Source organism: Phyllostomus discolor, chromosome 15 (genome assembly GCF_004126475.2).
Source record: "Phyllostomus discolor isolate MPI-MPIP mPhyDis1 chromosome 15, mPhyDis1.pri.v3, whole genome shotgun sequence".
In the NCBI taxonomy this organism is placed as follows: domain Eukaryota; kingdom Metazoa; phylum Chordata; class Mammalia; order Chiroptera; family Phyllostomidae; genus Phyllostomus; species Phyllostomus discolor.
Window position 1 is genome coordinate 8419007 of NC_040917.2, and position 22737 is coordinate 8441743.

At 50.4% G+C, this 22737-nt stretch overlaps 1 protein-coding gene across 1 annotated transcript in view; it reads right to left on the reverse strand.

Annotated features, from left to right (window-relative positions):
• The window catches only part of DISC1 (DISC1 scaffold protein), a 261128-nt gene that overhangs the window by 203448 nt on the left and 34943 nt on the right, over positions 1-22737 (reverse strand). The window contains exons 2-3 of the mRNA XM_036016158.1: positions 21569-22536; positions 15194-15263 (exon numbers count right to left, since the gene is read on the reverse strand). Of these exons, the coding sequence (XP_035872051.1) occupies positions 15194-15263; positions 21569-22536 (1038 nt within the window). The remainder of the gene's footprint in view (positions 1-15193; positions 15264-21568; positions 22537-22737) is intronic.

Consider the following 22737-nt stretch of genomic DNA (forward strand, 5'->3'; position numbering starts at 1 on the left):
CCCACTGAGCAGATGGGGGTCTGACTCCTCACCTCCCCACAGAGCCGGCTCAGGGGAAAGCTCCAGAATGAACGCCCATGTCCACCTTCAGTTTTCATAACCAGGACCCACAGCTGTCACCCACCCCAAATATAAATGCCACCCTTCCGCTGGCTTCCGGAAGAAGGCAAGTCCACGCACGGCTTGTGGTTCTCCCGAGCGTTATTGCCTGACAGGGCGACACCCGGAGTGGGCGGGTCCCCAGGAGCACCTTCCCCGAGCCCCGCCCCCTCCCTGAGCCCCGCCCCTTCCCCAAGCCACCCGCTGGATCCTGCCCTGCATTCCAGAGCCGCTGCCCACCTCTGCCTGGGGCGCGATCACACTCGCCAAGTTCACACACTTCCCTCAAGAAAAAAAGCCTCGAGGGAAAATCACTCAGTGGTGGAAAACTCAAGGGAAGTAGCGACATCGCAGGAGAGGCAAAAACGAAGCGATAAAAACCATGAGACAAAAACATCCCGGGATGTTTTGGAGAGAAAACGCTAACAAAGACAGGCGAGTAGAAGAACGTAGCATGGTCCGTGTGGCGTAATCAGGCCCCTGGCAGGGAAAATTCACTACAAACAAATCTCATTTAAAAACAAACTCCCAGAGGAACTCATTACACTACGTGTTCTGGCAGTGACTTAGGTGGTAATCGCTCTATGCCACCCTGGGGGACACGAAAGTCACCGCGTTCTACAGCTCACGGGGGCTGCTGCAGTCTCCTTCCCAACAAAAGCTTCCGTGCGGTCGCTGTCCTATCATGCCTGTCAACTGTAGCTTATTTTGTGTTGGGAGACAAGCTGGCATATTGTGTAAAGGTCAAGAGGAAAACTGTCCCTTCTGCTACATCACTGTCATCAGCTGATAAAGGTCATTCCACCCAATCCATGGCAGTGGAGGAAAATGACTTTCTTTGTCTACTGGGAAATATTAGAAAGTCCCTCCCTGTGGACTTTACGGTTTCTGCCTCCGCTCAAGGGGCATCAGACGAGGCACCCCAAGGTCCTGCCGCTGCTCTATGACATAACCTGTTTGCAGACACATCTGAACAGAAGACACAAGGACAGCAGCTTGAAAACACTGTCTGTGTAGACCCGGAACATCTAAATAGCTGACTGGGGACTATCATTGTAGCAACCGACCTTCATTCCGCATCCTATGTAACTCATACAGTTCACATGCACCATCTCACTTCACTCCCCAAACAGCTCTATTAGCCCATTTTACAGATGGGAAAACCCAAGCCTTGAGAGATGAAGTAATTTGTCCAAGTTTACAGAGCCAGGCTTCCCCATCAAGTTTTTAACTAGGTTGACCTGAAAGGCCCTAATACTTCAGGATTCTATTGTTAGTAGGCTGACCAGCTATTAACAACATGGCAACAGTGAGAAGCATTGGTAGGTAAGATGTAGTTCGAACATTTATTTGTCTATGCAACAACCATTTCTTGAGAGTGTGCTCCGGCCAGGGACCATGCTAGGTGTTGGGGATCGAGTTAAAGTTAGATGGGGTCTCTTTCTCTCCCCTGAGTTCTCACAGTTCAGCCGACAGGACAGCCGACAGCTGCATTCAAACATGAGACACATGAGGACAGAGAAACGCATGGAGTGCCCAAAAGAAGGGACATGGGAACTGAGGCTTGATGGCCGAGTGGGACCTGAGGTAGAGGAGGGAGCCGTGAGTACAGGCAGGGGTGGAAATCATGGAGGAAGCACCACACCACTTCCAGGAGCTACCGGAGGAGGCAGGGCAGCTACTTGGGTGGAAAAGGAGAGGCAGGAAAGGAAGCTGGAAGGCAAGGGCCAGGGCCAGGGCCAGGGTGAGACGGCGTTATCGCAGGCCAAGTGTAGCACTGACCCTGAAGTACCAGTCACAGAGAGAGGGGAAACGGAAAAGCGAGCCTACATGCATTTTTAAAAGAAGGCTGTGGGGTCAGGGGCAGTAAAGCATAAAAGGGTCAAATATGTGGTGATGGAAGATCTGACTTCGGAGGTGGGCTCACAGTGCAACACACAGATCATAGAATGCTGCACTTGAAACCTTTGTAATTTTATTAGCCCATGCCACCCCAATACATTTAATTTAAAAAATAAGGCAAAAGAAAATAAATACATAAAAATGTAAACACTAGAAAGAAGACCGGCCACCACGTGAAAGAGGCATCGGAGGGAGGGGGGAAGGAAGCAGAGACGAGTGGGTCAGTCCCGGCAAAAGCCAACGAGATCTAAGGACAGATGGAAGAGGCAGCTGGGAGATGGAATCTGAAAGCTGCCGCGGCTCCACGTCCAAGGGCAGGTGAGAGCCCAGCACGCCCCCAGGCTTTCCTGCCTGCGCTGCTGTCCGTTGCAGGAGGAGACGTGGCAAGAGCAGCTGTGCAGGGAGGCAGGAGAGAGCAGGAACTCGTGGGGGGAGGGTGGGGGGAAACAGTCGTTCGGTCTCAGGCTGGACACGTGACACGACAGCACTGGGGGGGAGCGGACGGCCCAAACTGCAGTCCTTTTCCTTATCAGCGGAGCGCTCTGGCTGTCAGGAGACGAATGCACAAAGACAACGATTCTCAGGCCGGGACGCGCAGGCAGGGGAAGCGAGGTCACGGAAGCGTCTGCTGAGTGTGATCCCAGAACACGGGCACCGAAAGGCGCTCCATTGCAGGGTTTGGAGACTGTCGGCAACTAGAGGACCCTCTCTTCAGAGCTTAACGTTATGACTCCACTCAGTCCCAACTCAGAATACATGCCACCTTGACCTTTGCCCGTGGACAAGACCCAAAGGCCAAGGCAGGACTCACAGCGATGGCCCAGTGAGGCAGGGGCAGCTGGTTCAAAACTACGCCAAGACGCCTGTTCCCAACCCCCCAGTTCCTCCTGTAACTTCCACCTGGTCACTCAAGAAAGGTCGGACAGACACAGCGAGCTAAGGAGAGCAGGGTTTATTAGCGGGGAGTAAGAGGGAAAGTGGAGCCAACAGAGGGAGGTTGGGGAGCCAACCAAGGGGGACTGGGGAGCCAACCAAGGGAGGCTGGGACTCTGTTGTTTTTAGATCAGGGTTTTTAAATGCAAAAACCTGCGGTTGGGATATTAAGAATCTGATTGGCTAGAGCTGGTTGCTGGGTGAAAGCTGCATCCTGTTATGGCGGATAAGCCGAGCCCAGACCCCAATCTTCCTGGGCAGGGGCTGCAGGCAGCTTCCCACGGTGCCATTTCCTCACCTGGTGATGCTCATTCCTCCCAGGCCTGCCCAGATCTAACACGACCCATGACCCATGAGATGCCCTTGGGTTCTGCCAGCCATCAGCCTCCTTCCACCTGACGACCTTGGTCAACCTTCAAGTATTTATACACAGTCAGGTTTTTGTTTCCATGTCTTACAGGGAACATTCAAATTTTCCTGCATAACTTTTTTTCAAAAGTGGGTCACAATCCGTGCCTCGCAAGCAGGGCCTCCAGAGTGGCCGGTGCCCGCACGCAGCGGCGTGAGAGCAGGCGCGCCAGGCAGAGAGCCGCCGAAGACGAAGACGGCGCGGAGCTTGTTGAATCTGGGAGAGCGGCCACTCCGGGTTTTCCTCTGGTGTGACTCTGTCACCCGGTGTGTGTTGGTAGTAGATGTGCTGTCAGTTTTTCATTAGACAGCATGCAAGATTTAATTAAGTGCCTGAAGAGTTTATAAAAACAAATTAGCTGTCCAACGATGCGTGCCGAGGGCGAGGAGCCCCGAGAAGCAGCGGGGGCGCCGTATCATCGCCGTAACGCGGAGGAGACGGGCGTCTTGTTTGTGAGCGACAGTTTTAAATGCACGGGTTAAACAGTCATCTGGGGAGTGCACTTTAACCTCTCTGTCCACGAGGGTACGGGTCACGGAACAGCAGACACACAGAAACGGCGGGAACAGAGAGTCGGCCTCTCCAATCTCTCCTCCTTTGCTCTCGTCCTCAGCGCCCCATTTCTGTCTCATTTTCTTCCTTTTCCGTGATTTCCATCCACCCACAAAATCAGTGCAATCAGTTCTTGCAGAGCCCAAGCAGAGTTTCAATTTCATTTTCTCAATGTCATCCAATGCCACACAGCAGAGAACGAAGCAGAGAACAAGAGACTCAAGGTCATGACTTTCAGACCGCAGAGGAGAAAACCGGTCTGCAAGCTTTACATGCTTCACCATCATTTGCACGTTTTTAATATATATCGCTTTACCCAACTTCTCAAATCTTTTGCAGCTTGAAAGAAATCAGGCTACGTGCAAATAAGCTGCTTATCGCCCCACAGAAATTAAGAAGTCACATCGCTCCATCCTATTTTCTGCATGCCGGCTGCTGCCAGTGACGTGCTCAGAAGCAGCCACGTTTTACTCAGGGGTGGGGGCTGAGGGCGGGGCTGGGCAAAGATAAAAGAAAACAAATGATACTTCAGTACCTGTGTACAGGTGCTCGCACACGCCATCATCCATGAACCCTCTCCCTCACAGCAGGTCAGGCGCTCTTGTTCCCAGATCCAGGAGCACGCTGGTGCTCACAGACAGGTGACAGGTGACAGGGCAAAAGGGCAGCCCCATACATGCTCGGTCCCCTCGCCCAGGCCTGGGTGTCCCACTCTGCCGGCTAAGTGTCCTCACCCAGAGGTGCAGGGCCGGTTAGTAAACCCTCCACATTTCTCCTCACATGTAAATTATACCTCAACTACATATATAGAGAAAATCAACACTAAACATGTAAATAAGCACGTGTTCGAGTTTTCACAGCCCACGAAGGTGTCTTTAAGTACTGACTGTCCCGGGCTGAATGCGAGGTAATTATTTCTAATTGTCACTTCACACAGAAATAAAAGAGTTAATTCAGCCGACCGAACTCATCAGCCAGTCAATTCAGCAACAGGACGCAGGCCGATCAGCACCATGTTTTACACGTATAATAAGCAGGCGACGGGTGGAACTTCATAGGAGTCTCACACACAAAGCCCCGCTAGGCACTGCCAGGCACAGAGACAACGCAAAGGTTCCCCTGCTTCCTAGAAAGGACTAGGACACGCGTCTCTGGAGAACCTGTAGTAAGAGGCAACTTTGGGCTGACGAGCGAGAGCAGGTTTGGGAGGGTAAGACTGTGCTGCCTCCCCACGGCTGCCCGTCATCCAGCAACGTGCTTGCTTAGAAAGAGCAGGCATTCGACAAATGGCTCCTGACTACACGCACGAACTCTGTTCGGTGTTCTCGCTTTCATCCTCTTGTATATTTTAACATCCCTCGTTTGTTCTCATTCTTAATTACGTCCCGTGTGCGTGGTTCCCCAGGCAGGAAGTGCGCTGGCCACTGTTCTTATCTGCTCGGCACCCACCCTTCTCAGGGCAGACGTGACCCTCCTCATCGGAGGGACAGACGGGGAAACACGCCTGGCTGGCTTCAGGGCCTCACCCCCTCGGCTACAGTAACTGTTCCAAGGAGTTAGCCTCTGACCCCTGCCCGCCGTGAAATTTTCATAGTGCAGCCATGGAGGGGGGTGGTGTGGGGGCCTTCCTTCTCTAGCAGTTATCACCCTGTTAACACTAAGGTCCCGAATTACCATATGGATCATTTTATTAAAACACTCCTTGCCCTGGCTGGCGTAGCTCAGTGGACTGAGCTTGGGTTGCGAATCAAAGTGTCACAGGTTCGATTCCCAGTCAGGGCACATGCCTAGGTTGCAGGCCACGGCCCCCAGCAACCGCACATTGATGTTTCTTTCTCTCTCTCTCTCTTTCTCCCTCCCTTCCCTCTCTAAAAATAAATAAATAAAATCTTTAAAAAAAAACACTCCTCCATCAAAAAGTGGTCTGATTCCTTTCCCCTTGAACGTGGGCTGACTTCAGTGATTTGCTTCAAATGAATAGAATGTGGTGGAATCAACACTACATAATTTTTGAGATGAAGTCATAAAACGCGATCATTTCCTCCAGCGGTCTCCCCTCCCCTTTCTCTCCCCGCCCACCACCATCCCACCCATAGGCACCATCACATCATGAGGACTCCCAGCAGCCCCAGGAAAGGCCCTGAGCAGGTGCCCCAGCCCCAGCTGAGACCCAGCTGAGCCCCAGCTGAGCCCCAGCTGCCAGCCGGCACCAAGCGTCCAACGGGACAGCGAGCCTTCAGAGGGCCGGTGGCCTCACTCTTGGAGCTGCCCCAGCTAATGCCAAATGCAGCAAAGGAGGGCTGGCCCCGCTGAGATGTCCCCACACTACAGATTTTCGAGCACAATAAATGTTGTCATTCTGATAAGCCGCTAGGCTTGAGGGCAGTTTGCTGCACAGCAGTAGAGGACGGGAACAGATTTGGGGGCCATCGGGAAGTGCCGCCACCATGCATGGTGGCAGATTTGGGGCTGGGCAGGGCCTAGAAATCGGAAGGGCCTTACGGAGACAATCAGGAGAAGCATGATCGATCTTGAGGAGGGCTTGCAGGAAAGAGAGGAAACGTTATTGTTAGCTGGAAGAAGGAACCCACGTTTAGCAGCTGAAAGCACAGAAACACTGTCACCGAAGGTGACACGGAAAATAGGAAACACACCCAGTGAGCCGGGTAGTCTGGCCAGATTTCCACCCAGGGAACCGAAGGGACCGCCTGGCACAGCCGAACGCACGAAGGGAGAAACAAGCTACACAAGCAACTGTTACTACAAAGGAGCCAGGACTTGCTGGGCTGGACATTACAACTATTTATTCCCAGCCTCTCCAGATGACAAATAATGCTGAGATTAAGAAATAGTTTCCAGGCAAAGATCCAGTCCAGAGAGCTGCCAGGAAAATATAGCCAGAGATGAGGTCAAGGACAGAGCTGGAAACCCTTTGTAAGACCTCAGAAAGATCGCAGGCCCTTTCAGAGGGTCAAACAGCGCTTTGTGAGTCTTAGGAGCCCCGTCCTCCACCTCCCCAAGCTTCCAGGGAGCCTGAGAAAGAGGCTTGTCCTGAAGAGACATGTAGGTAGAGCTTGTGTCTGATGGCCTAGATTATAAATAAATTCATATGAAACTCAAAGTGTTTTTAAAAGAATTATGCCAGGTTGCAAAAATCACAGAGAAAATACAAAATGGAAATAGGCATTTGGACCCCCAAACTTGTGCGGGTGGAAAGCAGGCTGAGAACAGCACTTGGCTGCCAGCTGAGGCTTCCCCTCAAGGACGAGGGAGGACAGCTCAGAACATGGGGTCAAGAGTCCAGAGGTCAGACAAGGTGCTGCAAAAATTATTTAATTATTTCCAGGCTGGGAGGCTAAGTTCTAGCCCCAGAGCCAACAACCAGTACGCAGCCGGGTTTCGGAATAGCTATGGGCCCGCAGCTGCTGCGTGCCTCCAGCTGCCCTGTTTCTGACAGCTGTCGCAGTCGTCCTGTCCCTGTGTCACCATCGTGTGCTGGGACTGGGGGTCTGGCAGCCTGTGGCTTCAGCACACAGGTGTTCAGATCAGAGAAACTACTCCGGAAGCTACACTCAGTGACCCCTGAGGAGCTCACCCACACCAGCACCCGCACCCCAATTCTCAGAGGAGGAGCACCCAGACAGACAGCCAGCGCCTCGCGCCAGACTACGGAACTTCTGAGGGGTCTTAAGAAGGGATGAGTATTTTTTGCATGTGGGAAAAAGGTAGAAACAGGAGACTAGAGGGCAGTCTGTGATGGTGTTAAAAGATTCCCACAAATTCTTTAGAGACTCCTTCCACCCACAGATGGAGCCCAAGACCCCGCCCTTGAATACGGGTCACGCTTACATCTATCACACAGAACGCAGCGACAGAGACACTGCCTGACCCCCGAGGTCGGTCCTAACAAAGCAGTGGTTTTTGCCTAGCTCTCCCTCTCGGGATGCCATGGCCGCACTATGCAGAAGCCAAGCAGCCCCAGGGAGCAGCTGCAGGTAAGTGTTGCAGCCGCGCCCCAGCCAAGTGCCAGCAGAACATCAACCCCAGACCTGTGAGTAGGGGAGCCTGCAGGTGACCCCACCCCTGCCTTCAGGCCGGCGCCCTGTGAATGCCGGGGGTGAAGATGGGCTGCACCCACTCAGCCCTGCCCAACTTTCAGGCCGATGAGCAAAACAAACGTCGTCCTTGTTTTTCCAAAACAGCTTTGTGGAGCATAATTCACACACCATACAATTCGCCCACTTAAAGTGTACAGTGTGTTCAATGGGTTTGGGTGCATTATATTATTAATTTTTAAGGTTGTGGTAATACATGTAACATAAAATTTGCCATTTTGACCACGTTTACATGTGCAATTCAGTGGCATTAAGTTCATTCACAACATTGTCCAGATGTCATCACTTTCTACCCCCAAATCTGCCACCCGGAACAGAAACTGTGTGACCGGAAGGAGCTAAGTCTCTGTTCTCTCCTCCCCGCCCCACCCTTAGTCCCCTCCAACCTACTTTCTGTTTCTGAATTTGCCTACTCTACGGGTTTCACATAAGCGAACTCATACAACATTTGTCCTGTGGTGTCTGAGTTTTTTCACTTCAGGTTTTCAAGGTTGTCCATGCTGTGGCATGCACCAGAACGTCATTCCTTTTTATGGCTGAAAAATATTCCGTTGTATGAGTATTCCACAGTTCGTTTATCCATTCATCTGTTGATGAACATTTTAATAGTTTCCACCTTTTGGGTAATGTGAATAATGCTGCATGAACACTGACACAGAAATATCTGAGTCCCTGCTTTCCGATCCTTCAGGACATACTTAAAGGGAACATAGTCAATAGTGTGATAAGCTTACCTGGTGACAGATGATTGATCACTACTGTAGATTTAGTGCGGTAATCAAGTGGTCAGTATAAAAATGCTGACTCACTATATTGTACACCTAAAACTAATATAACCAATACAAGATTATGTATCGACCATAATTAAATAAAAATATAAATTTAACTTTTTAAAAAAAGTAAAATTGCTTGGTAAATACCACTTAGCTCCATAAGACACGGCCCAACTGTCTTCTACCACATCGCACCACTTCCCGTCCCTGCGGCAGCAGAACTCAGCTTCTGGTCTCCCCACACCTGCACCAGCCCTGGTTTTTTCCAGGTTCTGGTCGTAGGTATCCCAGTGGGTATGAAGTGCGTGTGACGTGGTATCTCATTATGGTCTGGAGTTGCATCTCCCTAATGACTAACGATGTTGAGCATCATTTCACGTGTGTACTGGCCATGAGTCTGTCTTCTTCGGAGATGTGCCTATTGAAGTCCTTCATCCGTTTTTAAATTGGGCTGTTCACCCTTTTCTTGTTGAACTGTAGGAGTTCCTTATATATTCTGGATAGTAAACCCTTATCACTTATATGATTTCCAAGAATTTTTCCCCAATATGCCAGCTGTCTTTTCACTTTCTCAGTAATGTCCTTTGATATACAAAAAATTTTAATTTCGATAAAGTACAATTTCCCAGTTTTTCTGTTTGTTACCTATGCCTTTGGTGTCATATCTAAGAGTCCCAAGGTCATGAAGATTCACCCCCGGTGCTTTCTCCTAAGAGTTTTATGGTCTCCACCAAGCTCGCTGAAGCATGTTGAGTTAATTTTTGTACATGACATGAGGTAGGGATCCACCTTTATCCTTCTGGCGGTGAAAGTCCAGTTGTCCCAGTGCTACCTGCTGAAGAGACTCTTCTTCCGCCCGTTGAGTGGACTTGAAACCCTGTCTGTCAAAAGACAACTGGCCACAGATGTACGGGCACCTTTCTGAACTCAGTTCCACTCCTTTGGTCTCTGTATCTGTCCCGATGCCTGGACCACATTGTTGTGATTGTTGTAGCTTTAGAGCAGCAATCACAACAATGTGCAATGTACAAGTTTCTAAATCAGGAAGTGTTAGTCCTCCAATTTTGTTCTTCTTCTGCAAGATTGTTTTAGCTATTTTGACCCTTTGCGATGATGCCATATGAACTTGAGAATCAGCTTGTCTGCAAAAAAAAAATGGCATTGCAATTTCAATAGTGATTGACTTGAACCTGCAGACTGCTTTGGGTATAGTACTGAAGCTTCATAATATTAAACATTCCTGTCCATAAACACAGAATGTCTTCCTATTTACTTAAGTCTTCATTAATTTCTTTCAGCAATGTTTTCTAATTTTCAGTGTAAAAAGTCCTTCACTTCCTTGGTTGAATGTATTCCCAGTTATTTAACCATGAAATTGCTTTCTTAATTTTCTTTTTGGATTGCTCATTGCAGGTGTATAGAAAGACCACTGATTTTTGTGTGTTGATCTTATACCCTGAACCACTAGAGAATTTGTTTATTAGCTCTCATAATTTTTCATGGGGTCTTTGGGATTTCTATATGTGAGATCATGTTACCTGCAAATAGTTAATTTTTTTTGGCGACTTGGTCTGGCCGGAACTTCCAGGACAATATCGAACAGCAATGGTGAAAGCAGACATCCTGATCTCATTTATAATCTTAGGAGGAAAGGATGACGTTAGCTGTAGATTTTGCATAAATATCCTTTATCAGGTTGAAAAGGTTTTTGCAGTATTTTTTATTAAGAAAAGGTGTTGGAATTTTGTCAAATGCCTTTTCTCCATCAAGTGAGATGATCTTGTCTGTTTTTTTCCCCTTCATTCTATTAATATGAAACATGACTTTGATTTATTTTACATTGAACCACCTTCACTTCAGAATAAATCCCATGTGGTCATAAACACCATTTGCCCGCGGCGCATAAGCCTTTTAATGTGCTGTTGAATTCAGTTTACTAGTGTTTTGTTGAACGTTTTTGTATCTTTATTTTTAAGGGATGTGGGTGTATACTTTTCCTTCCTGAGATGTCCTCACCTGGCTTTGGCGTCAGGACACTGCTAGCCTCACAGAATGAGTTAGGAAGTGTTCACTCCTTTTCTATTTTTTGTAAGAGCCTGGGGAAAAAATCATGTTCAGTTCCTCTTAAATGCTTGATAGTATTCACCAGTGAAGCCATCTGATCCTGGACTTTTCTAGATTGGGGGGTTTTGATTACTAATTCTGTCTCTTTACTTGTTGAGTCCATTTCAGTCATTTGTGTTTTTCTAGAATTTGTCCACTTCATCTCAGTTACCTAATTTGTTGACATAAAACTGTTCACAATATTCTCTGATATAATCTTTTTCGTTCTTTTGGTAGTAATGTCCTCACTTTCATTTTTTATTTGCAATTTCCATCTTCCCTTTTTGTAAATTTTGTTGATATTTTCAAAGAACTAAATTTTGTTTTTATTAAATCTATTGGTTTTCTATTCTCTATTTTGTTTATCTCTGCTCTAACCATTATTCCCCTCTTTCTGCTAGCACTGGACCTAGTTTGTTCTTTTTTCTGGCTCCTTAATGTGTGAAGTTAGATTATTGATTTGAGATCCTTCTTAATGTACATACTTACAGCTATGAATTTCCCTCTGAGTCCTGCCTCTGCTGCGTGCTATAGGTTCTGAGATGTGGTTTCCTTTTCATTCATCTCTGAGTGTTTCCTTGAATTTCCAGAATAAAAAAATATATAAAACAAAAAAAGCAAAAAAAAAAAAAAAAGGGGGGTGGGGGACACAGACAGAGACACCAACACAAACAGGCAAACAGACGCCTCTCCCGGTCTTTGCAGACGGGCTCTGTACCGGGGCAGCGCCTTCAACACGCAGCCAGGCCGGCCGTGCAGCCACGGACCAGCCGGGGATGAAAACGAAGGGTCATCTCTGCTCTTTCCTGAGCATGCGTCTTGCTTTCGGCATGCGGGTGGTCTTCTGGATTTCCCTACACACACGGGTGGTTTTGAACGTGCTCATTTCCCAAAGAATCCCCCAGTTTTGCTCCAGGCTGTAGGCAGTCTACTGTATCTCTTGACCGGTGACTCTGCTCTGCTCCCTAGTGTTGCAGTTTGTTAGCGCACCTTGCCTGCGTAGCTCTCAGCCACGCCTGCCTCTCTTCCAGCCTGTGTTCTGAATTAGCCCAAACTGGGACAAGTGTTTGATGTGATGTCAGTTGTAGACCGCTGACGGATGAGGATGGACACAATCATTTGCAAGTGAGGTCTGCTCTACCCTCCCCAGAATCAGGAACCAAAGTCCCCCACTGAGAATGCAGCTGTCATCTTTAAGATCACTGCTGTCCTCACAGAAAATGTAGCCAATAATATTATAGTAACTATGCATGTGTCCAACGGCTACTAGGTTGATGGGGTGATCACACATAAGAAATATAAGTGTCTAATCACTATTTTACACACCTGAAACTAATATAGCATAGTATGTCAACTGTAACTGAAAATTAAATTGTAAACAATATTCACTGCTGTCCTACAGAGAGAGTGGGACAAGGGCAAGTGAAAATGCCACAAAAGCTATCCTACCACTTTCTAGTTGCCTTTTTTCCTGCTTCCAGGTTTGCTTGGTTGCTACAAACCTGGAGCTGTTTTCCCGGGCTCTGCAAATGTTGGTTCTGACCATTTCTGCTAGTTTTACCTTTCCGTGTTGCTGCTGGGGCACACATGCTTGGGGCTGCTCTCCCTGCCGTTTTCCTGCTGTCGCTCGGACACTGTTGTAAGTACTAAGTTTTGTGGCGCTTTGTTACACAACACGTTCATTGCCCGTGGCTGCTGTGACAAGTGACCACGGACTCTGTGGCTGAAAATGGCCGACATTTATTCCCTTACCATTCTGCAGGCCAGAAGCCTGAACTCGGCCTTGCAGGGCTGAAACGAAGGTGTTGGCTGCGCTGTCCTCCCTTCAGAGGCTCTCGGGGAGATTCTGTCCCCTGTGTCTTCCAGCTGCCGGTGGCCGTCGGCATTCCTTGGCTTGTGGCCGCATCGCTCGATCGCTGCCTCTGTGGCCCCAGCTCCTCCTCCTGTTCTGTTTATCTAGTCTCCCACGGTCTCTTCCCAAGGGACCCTTTGATGGGATTTAGGGCTCACCCAGACAATCCAGGATAATCTCGCCTCAAAATCCTTAAACTTAATCCCATCTACAAAGATCCTTTTCCAAATTAGGTGTCGTCTGCACATTCCAGGGATTAGGACGTGGATATACGTGGGCATTTCCAGCCTGCCCCAGGCAGCAACAGGCACGTGAGAAGTATGGTCAGAGGGAACGTGTCAGACGACAGAGAGGAAAGTGAGGTCCCGGCAGCCTCGGTCCCCTGACCACACGCCGCACCACGACACACCCAACAGTAAGTCTTCTTTTCTTCTGGGACTCGTTCCAGTTAGGTCCCTCTCTCTTGAAAGTACAGAGTCCTCATACCAAAAAAAAAAAATCTATCCTAATGTTAACTGAGATTTCACGTCTTTATATTATTTATGTTCAATCCTAAAGAAGCTAATAGTCCTTGAGGGTAGGCCATCTTGGACACATTTTAAGTCAGACGGAACACAATACAGGCTGCCAACAGTAGCATTCCTATTCCCTGGACCCCCAAATGGCATGCACCTCCATTTCACGTGGGAGTCCTGAGGACATAAGAACAACCAATACTATTACACCTTTTTTTCTTTCTTTTAAGATGTTATTTATTTATTTTTTTAGAGAGGGAAGGGAGGGAGAAGGAGAAAGAGAGAGAGAGAGAGAGAAACATCAATGTGCAGTTGCTGGGGGCCGTGGCCTGCAACCCAGGTAAGTGCCCTGACTGGGAATCGTACCTATGATGCTTGGTTTGCAGCCCGAACTCAATCCACTGAGCTGTGCCAGCCAGGGCACCTTTTTTTTTCTTTCTATGCTCGAATGAAATGCAATGAAAGGTGTCTGCGGATCCCCACTGCTCATTCACATCTCTGGTTCTGAAAAGAGGAAGCAGGGGTTCTGGTGCAAAGCATCACATCTAGGAAGCCCTGAAGGAGGGTGCACATGGGGTCCCCGTGAAAGAAAGGAGTGTCGCCTTGGATAACCGCACACTGTCACCAGAGGGCAGCTGTGGAAGGAGACATCTTGCCAAGGAAAGAATTCGGAAAAACAAAGATTCCGGCAATTTGGACAAGAGCCGGTCGCTCTCTTGGGAGTGGTTTAACATTGGCCTCTGCTGTGACCGTTTTTCTTTCAACGCCTCACATTGTTATTGTACTAGGTTTTTGTCATCATGGATATTGTTTGAGACAAAGGATAAAGGAACTAATTCAGCTCGGGCCACTTTTTACCCCAGGAAGGAAACTCCAGGCAAGCAGGGTAAAACCAACGATGCAAGAATATGAGGAAATATTAACGTTACTTTCCTACCAAGCGACAGATGTAATCAGAGCCCCGAAATGTTCCCCGCAGGTAAATACGCCAGCACTTGGATGGGATAAAACATGGGACTTTCTGCTCCATGCCAATTGCTCTTTTCCCTGGAACACAAGCCATTTTTGTGAGTGAAACACATTCACAAAAAAGGAGAGAGAGAAAAAAAAAGGAGAGCGAGTGAAATGCAACAAAAGCAAGCGGAGTAGAGTCGCCCTCCAGCTTCTCCTGGGGAACCTCACAGACACCAGCAGGCCCCTCCCCCGACAGAGCGCAGCCGCACCGCTACTCCTGACAGCCAGTCCACGCAGCCGCCACGTCCGCCCTCGTCTGCGTCTGTGTCTGGCCCAGCTCCTGTTCTGGTCCCTCACTGTAACTGTTTCTCTGGCTTCTGAGCACCTCCTCACGTCTGGCCTCGTGTTGTCGCTACTTCTCCTTTCTAGCTTCCGAACTCGGGGCCCTCTTCATGGACATGTGATGGACTTGACCCCTGCGGCACAGCCTGGCACCTTTAACCTCATCCCATTTCCTGTCTCTGGTCCCGGAGAGTGTGACGTCAACGAGCTCAGGGAGGACTTATACCCAGACGCATCGTAAGGTCAGAGGCTGTGTCTGCCTCGCTGTCCTGTTCCTGCCACTTTGCCTAGCACATAATAGTTGTTCAACAAATACATTCTGATGAGTGAATAAGTACAGGTATATTATACCTTAGGCAGGCAGATGATGAGTTCATGTAACTTTTATTGTTCAAGTGCTTTGTGTTTCCAAATAATCAATGAAGTTATATTTATAACCCAAAGGATTCATGCTTATAACATGTTTGGAAATCCACAAAACAAGAGTGCTGTAGAATAGTCCGGTGTCACCAAGTGGAGGTGACCAGGAGAAGGGACTGCACAGTCCATTTGGGGTGTAGAGGAGAGAGCTGAGAAAGGAGGGGCTGAGAAACGGGGTGTCATGAGGAAAAGAAGAAATATGCGATGAACACAGTCACACTCACCGTTATCATAGTCATCCTCCTCAACAGCTTTTTCTTGGAGTTTCTGAAGCTTTAGTCTTAAGGAGTTTACCTATGTCATTTGGGAGGAGAAAAAAAATGAAAATCAAATTATAACAGCACTGAAACTTGTTTTAGCAAAGCTAAGAGCATCTAGAAACTATTTCGAAACTGAACTTCTTTATTCGCCTTTAAAAAAAGAACCACACATGTACGTTTTTTCCAACGCCAGATGAATCAGTTTCCCACACCAAAATAAAAGTTATATAAAGAAAGTGTAATTTGAGCACAAAATCCAGAGAGTTGAAATGTTATTTTAAACAAATACATCACGCTGTACCCTTATCTACATGAAACATGCACAAGAGAAAAGACTACAAGTTTCCTCACCTGACAAACAGCCTCAGTTCTAACACATCAGATTAAAACAATAAGGGTACATGCACCACAACTGGAATAGAAACCACGAGAAGAGGCACGAACTTCAGCCCTGCAGCCTGGGCCGCAGGCTGGGTGGGACCCGGCTCGGGGACCCTGCAAAGCCCCCGCAGGAGGTCCTGAGCCTCACCGGCTCTCACCGTCTCACTTAACCCACAGCAGACACAACGACCCCTTCCTTTTACTGAGGTTCATTGGCCATCACAGTCAAGCCTCGGTTCTCGAACGTCTTGGTTCTCGGACAATCTGGTTCTCGACCAAGTTCTTTCTAGAAAAAAGTCTCAGTTGTCTAACAAAACTTCGGGTCTCCATTCTCAACCTGACAGCCCTTCACACCGATACCTGTACAGTCAGTCACGTGTCTCTCAGGCGACAAACTATGGAGGTTCGGTTTCTGGACAAGTCGCTTCTCAAACCATTTTCCAGAACGAATTAAGTTTGACAACCGAGGTTCCACTGTATTTTTCTTCTCAACAGGAAGCCCAGGGATTTTGTTTGGAGATGGATTGTTGGCCTATCGGTGAATGGATTTGGGCTCGTTCCCTGAAAAACACCTTCCTCCCGTCCTTGGCTCGGCATACACCTACACGTCCTTCGGCACCCAGCTCAGGTGTAACCCCTCCGGCCCGTGCCCAGGGTCCTTCCTTTACACTGCCACTGTAACCTGCACTTGCTCCTGTTCATGCGACCCATTTAACAAATATTGACCGACTGCCTCTTAGGTGCCAAGGACTATTGGAGGTGCTGAGATACAGCAGGAAATTTTCAGCCCTTTAGAGGTACCTTCCTGTGTAGGAAGACAAAAAATGAAGGCAATACATAAGTTTTATAGAGCATTAATAAGTTATTCATGATATAAAAGAAGAAAAAGTAGACCCAAGCAAGGGGCTAGGGAATGCTGGTAGATGGGGGAGCTGAGGTTTTAAATAGGGTCTCCTGGAGAAGGCGACCGTGGAGCAGAGACTGAAAAGAGGGGAGGGAGGGCACCCTGAGGCTCCCTGGAAGAAAAACTCGCCCGTAGAGAGCGAAGCCAGCACCACGGCTCTGGGCGGAGCGTTGCTGGTCCTGCAAATGAAGAGCAAGAAGGTCCTTGGGTCTCGATAAGAGTGATTCAAGGGGAGATTGTGGGAGATGAGGTCAGAGAGGTGGTGAGAAATGCATCACGGAGAGACATGAAGAGCATTTAAAACTTCTGATTTTCCTCTGAGGGTCATGGGGAGCTGTCAGAGGGGTTTGAGCACAAAATCTGACGTGTCTGAACAACTGCCCCCTGACTGCTGTGGGCAGGGGCCGGAGGAGGGAGGCAGGAGGCATGGAAATGACCCAGCAAGGACACGATGGTGGCGTGGACACAGCGGAAGCAGGGAAGACGGTGAGAAGGGAGGTGTTTCTGGGTAGACGCAGAAAACGCCTGGGTGACGGTAACGCCAACAGGCCCTGCCAGCTGATCACACGTGGGAGTGAGGAAGGTCAGGATGATGCCGGGGTTTTGCTCGGAGCCCCTAGAGGATGGAGTTGCAAGAAATCATCTTGGTACTTATCACGCCCTGTTAGAGCTACCGTTTCATCTTGATTAATTTGTGTGTTTTGTCTCATTGTGTCCGTGCCCTCCACTCCCCCTGGAGCATCTGGAAGGCAAGAACTGTTCTGAGTGCACGTGGAAATGGTGGCACTCACGGCAGTTGGGTTCTCCACCGCTCTGGACACATCGGGGGATTACCCTCCCTCCCCCTCCTTGGTCTGGGTAATGAGTGTGCGGGGAAGGGACAGAGGCCACTTCTGCAATGAAGCTTTTCATTACTCTGGCAGGGTCCCTCAGCATTCTCCACTTAGACTCAGTGACGGAGGCACCCTATGATCAGAGAGTGCAGCCTGGGGTCCTGAGTGACCCAGTGGAGCAGGGCCCCCAACCACGTCTGGGGAACATGAAGCATAAGCAAGAAACATGATTGTGTGACGCAGGGCCCAATACTGTGTCGCTGTCTGTCACTAACACATTCTAACTAACACAACCTCCGAAGCAGACACATGGGATCCATGGTTGTCAGCAAACACCTTCTGAATGCACGAGAGGAGGAATGAGCACATTAACCCCTTCATCCCTGAAGTGCTCCGTGTGAAAAGTGCACATTTCCCCAGTGACTTGGTCCTCTCTATTAGTGATAGAGGACAGGTTGCATTACCATCACCACATCCAAATGATGGCCTCTGTAAACCCCTGGAGAGCTGGAGCAGAAGAACCCCAGGAAGGAGGGCACAGAAAATTTCATTTACAGCCAGCACCCACCTCACCTTCTCCCTCCTATCCAACTATCCCTGTAGGGCCCGGAATTGGTACCTTGAGATATGTGTGAATGTCCTTGTCTTTTGGAAGCACAGCCTCTGATGGGCATGGCTCACCCAGTGACACAGCCCAGGGAAGGCAGGCAGTTTCTCCCCTTTCCCCCAGCGGCCACGCCCCGAGGCGGGGCTAACTGGTAGGGCTGCCACGCCCCGAGGCGGGGCTAACTGGTAGGGCTCTCTCCATTTCCCTCCAGTGCACACCCAGGTAGCATTTCCTTTTATTGAAATTTTCTCAGCCCCACCCCAGCCCTGGCAATGTCCCTGGGTGGCTATTTTCCGACAGCATAAAATACACATCCGTGGAAGCCATGCTCTATAAAGGCACGGTGAACGCTCAATTAGCGACCACTGAACCGGGGCTCCTGGGAAAAATACAGGGTCAGGCTCTGGTCACATTTTTGTCAACCGATGGGATAAAATACGGAACCATGTTTCGTGTGCGTTTCAGTGTAAAGGTGTTTCATTGACTATGTCTAGCTGACTCATCAACACTGAACTCACGGCCAGCAGCGCTCCAACTCGCCCCCGGACGAAGCTTCTCGAACGTGTTTTGTCTTCGCCGCAGGCGCTTTGCACTGAGCAGCAGAGACAGCGCTGCAGCCCTGCGCGCGGGGGCCGTTTTCAACAGTGAAATCACCAAAACACACGCACAACATAGAGAAAAAGTGGTCCTAGACCGGCCACAAAAAGGACACTTGTTTACGGGATGAGAACTGAAAACAAGCAGGCGGAAGGTCACCTAGTGCGACCTCCCCCGGGCACACACGGAAGGAGCGACTCACGCTTTTAGCCCTTCTGCGCATGCCCGCACACGACCAGGCAAGCACGTCGTTCTGCGCATGTCCGCACAGGGCCCGGAGAGTATTCTGGGCACTGACTTTGAAGTTACCAATAAATTTTCCTGAGGGAGAGAATTCACAAATATGGAAATCGCAAATACTGAGGATTGCTATTTTAAAAGAAGCTAAAATTCAATTTCCTGAGATTTGCATTTTTACTTTAGGAGAAGGGGGAGGGGGGTTAAGTAATATTCTAATATTCTAAGGAATTAGAGTATAATATCTAGAAGGCCCCCCAAACACTAGAATCTCAATTTTTTTCAAAGGATCTTTTTAAAGATCCTTAGCCAACTCCTCTCCGCAGTCATGAAGGCCTCCCCAGCAGCCCACAGAGCAATCTGGGGCCTCCCGGGCCACCCCTCCTCACGGACAACCCCAGCCGCCAGTGGGGGGGCCTCTTCCTCCCAAGCTCTGTGCCCGGGACAGAGCGCCTTCCATCACTCCCACTGCACCGAACACACACGTGATCCTCTTTCATACAACAGACATCAGACAATGGAAAACGGCATCGTGTCCTCCCTCGTCCAGGTACTAGGTGATCACAAACAAAGATACTTAAACTACAGATACATTGTGTCCCAATGCCATCATTTCACTTTCAGCTGACACCTGAGAGTGGGCTGGCGCGTGGGGAGTTGACACTTTGTAGAACCTCCCCTGTGGGGCGTGATGCTACCTCCAGGGAAACAGTGTCAGCACTGAATTCAATTTCAGGACACCCGGCTGGCCTGGTGCTGGAGACGCCCCCACACGTTATAACTGGTGACCAGGACCCCCTGAGAGCCTTTGTCTTTGTGGGTCGGCCTCTCAGCTTCTGTACTTACCCGTTAGATAGTCAGTCTAAAAAAATCTGTCAGAATCTACGGCCCAGTTTATCAAGATTAATTACCTCACTGAAAACAAAAATGAATCGCACACCTGCTGAGGGCCAGGAAACATGCTAGGCAGCAAGCATCCAAAAATGTCTAAGAGGAGTGACCTGCAGTTATGGAGCTCGTGGTCCAGCGTGGAATTCGGACCCACATGTAACAAATTATTGCTGGCTGTGGGGAGTGCTGGAACGGGGCGTGTCCAACGTGCTTTGGAAACAAAACGGAAGGAGGAGTTCATGTAGCCTAGAGGTAGGAGGAAACGTCTCACAAGGACCGGGCTTTGGAGCTACAGTCAGAGGGGCTTGGCGGGTGGGCCAGCGCAGGAAGGAAATTCCAGGCAGGGGGAAAATGGTGAGCAGAGTCCTGAGCCCAGCTGTCCCTGGTGTCTTCGGAAGCAGGAAGCCGCACCAGATGGCGGAGCCACAGGGGGAGGCTCGGGGCAGGCTGCAGCGGGCTGGGTGGGGAAGGGCTCCATTACCAAGATGAGGAATTTGACCACCACCCCGAGGGGCAATGAGCTGCCAAAGGTTTTAAGCCGAGGAATAACACTATCCCACCACAGCCTGGGAAGACGACTCCGCTGGCCGTGCAGAGGACGAACTGGAGGAAGGCAAATCTGCCAAGACTCTCTGGCAAGATCCAGGTGAGAGATAACAAGGGTCTCAGCCAGGGCCGTGGTGTGGCTGTGGGAGGCGGGTTCACTGCAGGACTGAGAGGGCTTAGAGACGGACATCGGACAGGGAGGGTTGGAAATGGATGCAGTTCCTCCAGGAGCTGGATGGATGGATTCTATTACTTCAAAGCCACAAATATGTATTGGGGGGGTGGACCCTTTAGAATGGGTTTGATGGGGAACACAACGGCGTCTGTTTTGGACAAGTCTAACTCAAGGATCCCACACATTACCTGGAAACAGAGACCTGCACGTCTGTCCTGGCTTTGCTACATCCCCGGGTTACAGATCGGACCGCTGGGCTGAGGCCCCTAAGGGCCAGAACATCAGGCTACTGGTAAAGAATTGAAAGTGAATGAGATGCAATTGCTGGGAATGAACGTGACCCTCGCATTTTCAGGCACTTCTACCAAATGCCCGAGGAGTGGGTGCCCTACTCCCCAGGCTCATGTGTACCCATGTATGCGTGCACACACATACACAGATGTATATATGCACAAACACACCCCCTGGAAGGAAAGCACAGTCTTTCACTAGGATGAGCCACACAGCCCAGCGGGTCAGCACAGAGCACCTCTACCTGGGTTCCTCCGGGAACTCTGGGGGCTAAACCATCCTGCCCTCCTGCTGGCAGTGGGCCCCGGCTCTCGGACAGCTGGGTGGACGGCACCAGCACCGTCACGGTGCTCGGACTTACAAGTACACAATCTATCCTAATTCCCAAACCACTGACATTCTCATCCAAGCCACAGAACAATCCTGTGCAGTGGTGTCATCTATAAATGAGGACGTCGAGAGGTTTAATGACCGGAAACGAACTCTGGCAGGCAGTTTGCCCGACACAGGCATCGAAGCTGTATGTCTCGTAACCCTCACACTGGCCAGCTCCATCCCCCTGCTCCCGGCCCGTTTCCCTTTTTGAAGCGAGCTGGGTTGTACTAACCACGCACCACCTAGGCCAGGACCAGCAGGAAAGCCCGCAGCCCAAATCTGAACACCTACATGACAGAGGAGATGAAATAAGAACAGATTTGCACTCAAACGGAAAGAGGAGAAACCAAAGTGCAGCAATGTCTTCCTGCAGCCAGCCACCGAGGAGCTGCTGCAGCCCTGGAGGGGGGAGTCGGTCAACCCCAGAACCACTCATTTCCTGCCCTCTGCCTAATCTGGGTTTGTGAGCCTCGTGCAGCCTGGGGGCGGGGCAGACACCGACCTCCAGCTGCCTGCGGTTGCTGAGCAGGCACTCCAGCAGCAGGGGCTCGCACTTCCGGAGCAGCAGGTCCCAGTGCGGAGCGGTGTTCTCGAAGGTTGAGGGGCCCTGGGAGCAGCAGGAGGCAGCGCCTGTGTCCAGCGCAGAAAGGGGCTCACACACCAACCCGGGGCTGCCCCCTGAAGTCTGGGCAGAGTCTGCAGAGCCCTGAGCAGCCTTGAGACTGAAGAGGGGAGGGGAAAGTCTAGGGTCCTCGTGGAGCCTGTCCAAGCTGGCAGCCTTGGCTTCCACGTCCTCGGCCTCTCTGAATGGCGGGCAGCCTTCGGCTTCTCCGCGTTCCCCGGCAGCGCAGAGTGAGAGCTGGATGAAGCTGAAGCTGGAGGTGAAGGCCGCCTGGGAGCTGGCGGGGGCTGAGGGGGCCTTGGGGCCATTTGTGAGGCCACAGCTGCTGCCACTCACCTCCTCTGGGGCCGGCCAGTCTTCGGTCTGGGTGCCCCTTGCTCCTTCACCACAGGTGGCGTCCTGACGTGGGCCAGAGGCCTCAGCACTGTCCATGGGTGGGAGCTCCCCCTGACACCTGGGGCCACACAACCTGGTCAGCCTGCTGGGCGGTTTGGTGCCGGCTCCGAACTGAATCCCACAGAACCCGGAGGTCCCTCGTGCTGGGGCCAGAGATAGGCCTCGGTGGCCCGCGAAGGTTCCAGCTGGGGCTGCCGTGCTCCTAGGAAGAAGGCTCCCAACCAAGGGGCCTCGCCACTGGCCTCCAGGTTCAAGGCCACACTGTCGTCCAGCCCTGGACTCAGAGTGGTGGGACTCCTCACCACATGCCCCTCCCTGGGCCCGGAATGAGGTGCCCATGGCGGGGGAGAGGAACCTGATCTGGGGCGCAGCTTCGCGTCTCATGTATCCAGGTTTCCGTGCCAGCCGCCGCCTCCGAAACGCCGCCGCAGGTGGCCGGCCGTCCTGGCTGCCTGGGAAGACAGAAAGCGGCACGTTAAACACACAGTCTCACCGGCTCGGTGGGAGCCGTGTTTGCAGGACACCCCTAGGTTTAGAGGTCATCTCTGGGTGCATCTGAGATGCTGACTCGGGGTCGGGGGTCACCCGGTACCAGAATTCTGATGATCCCAGGAAGCGTTTGCTTGTGTAGAAACAGCACAGCACCCCAGCGC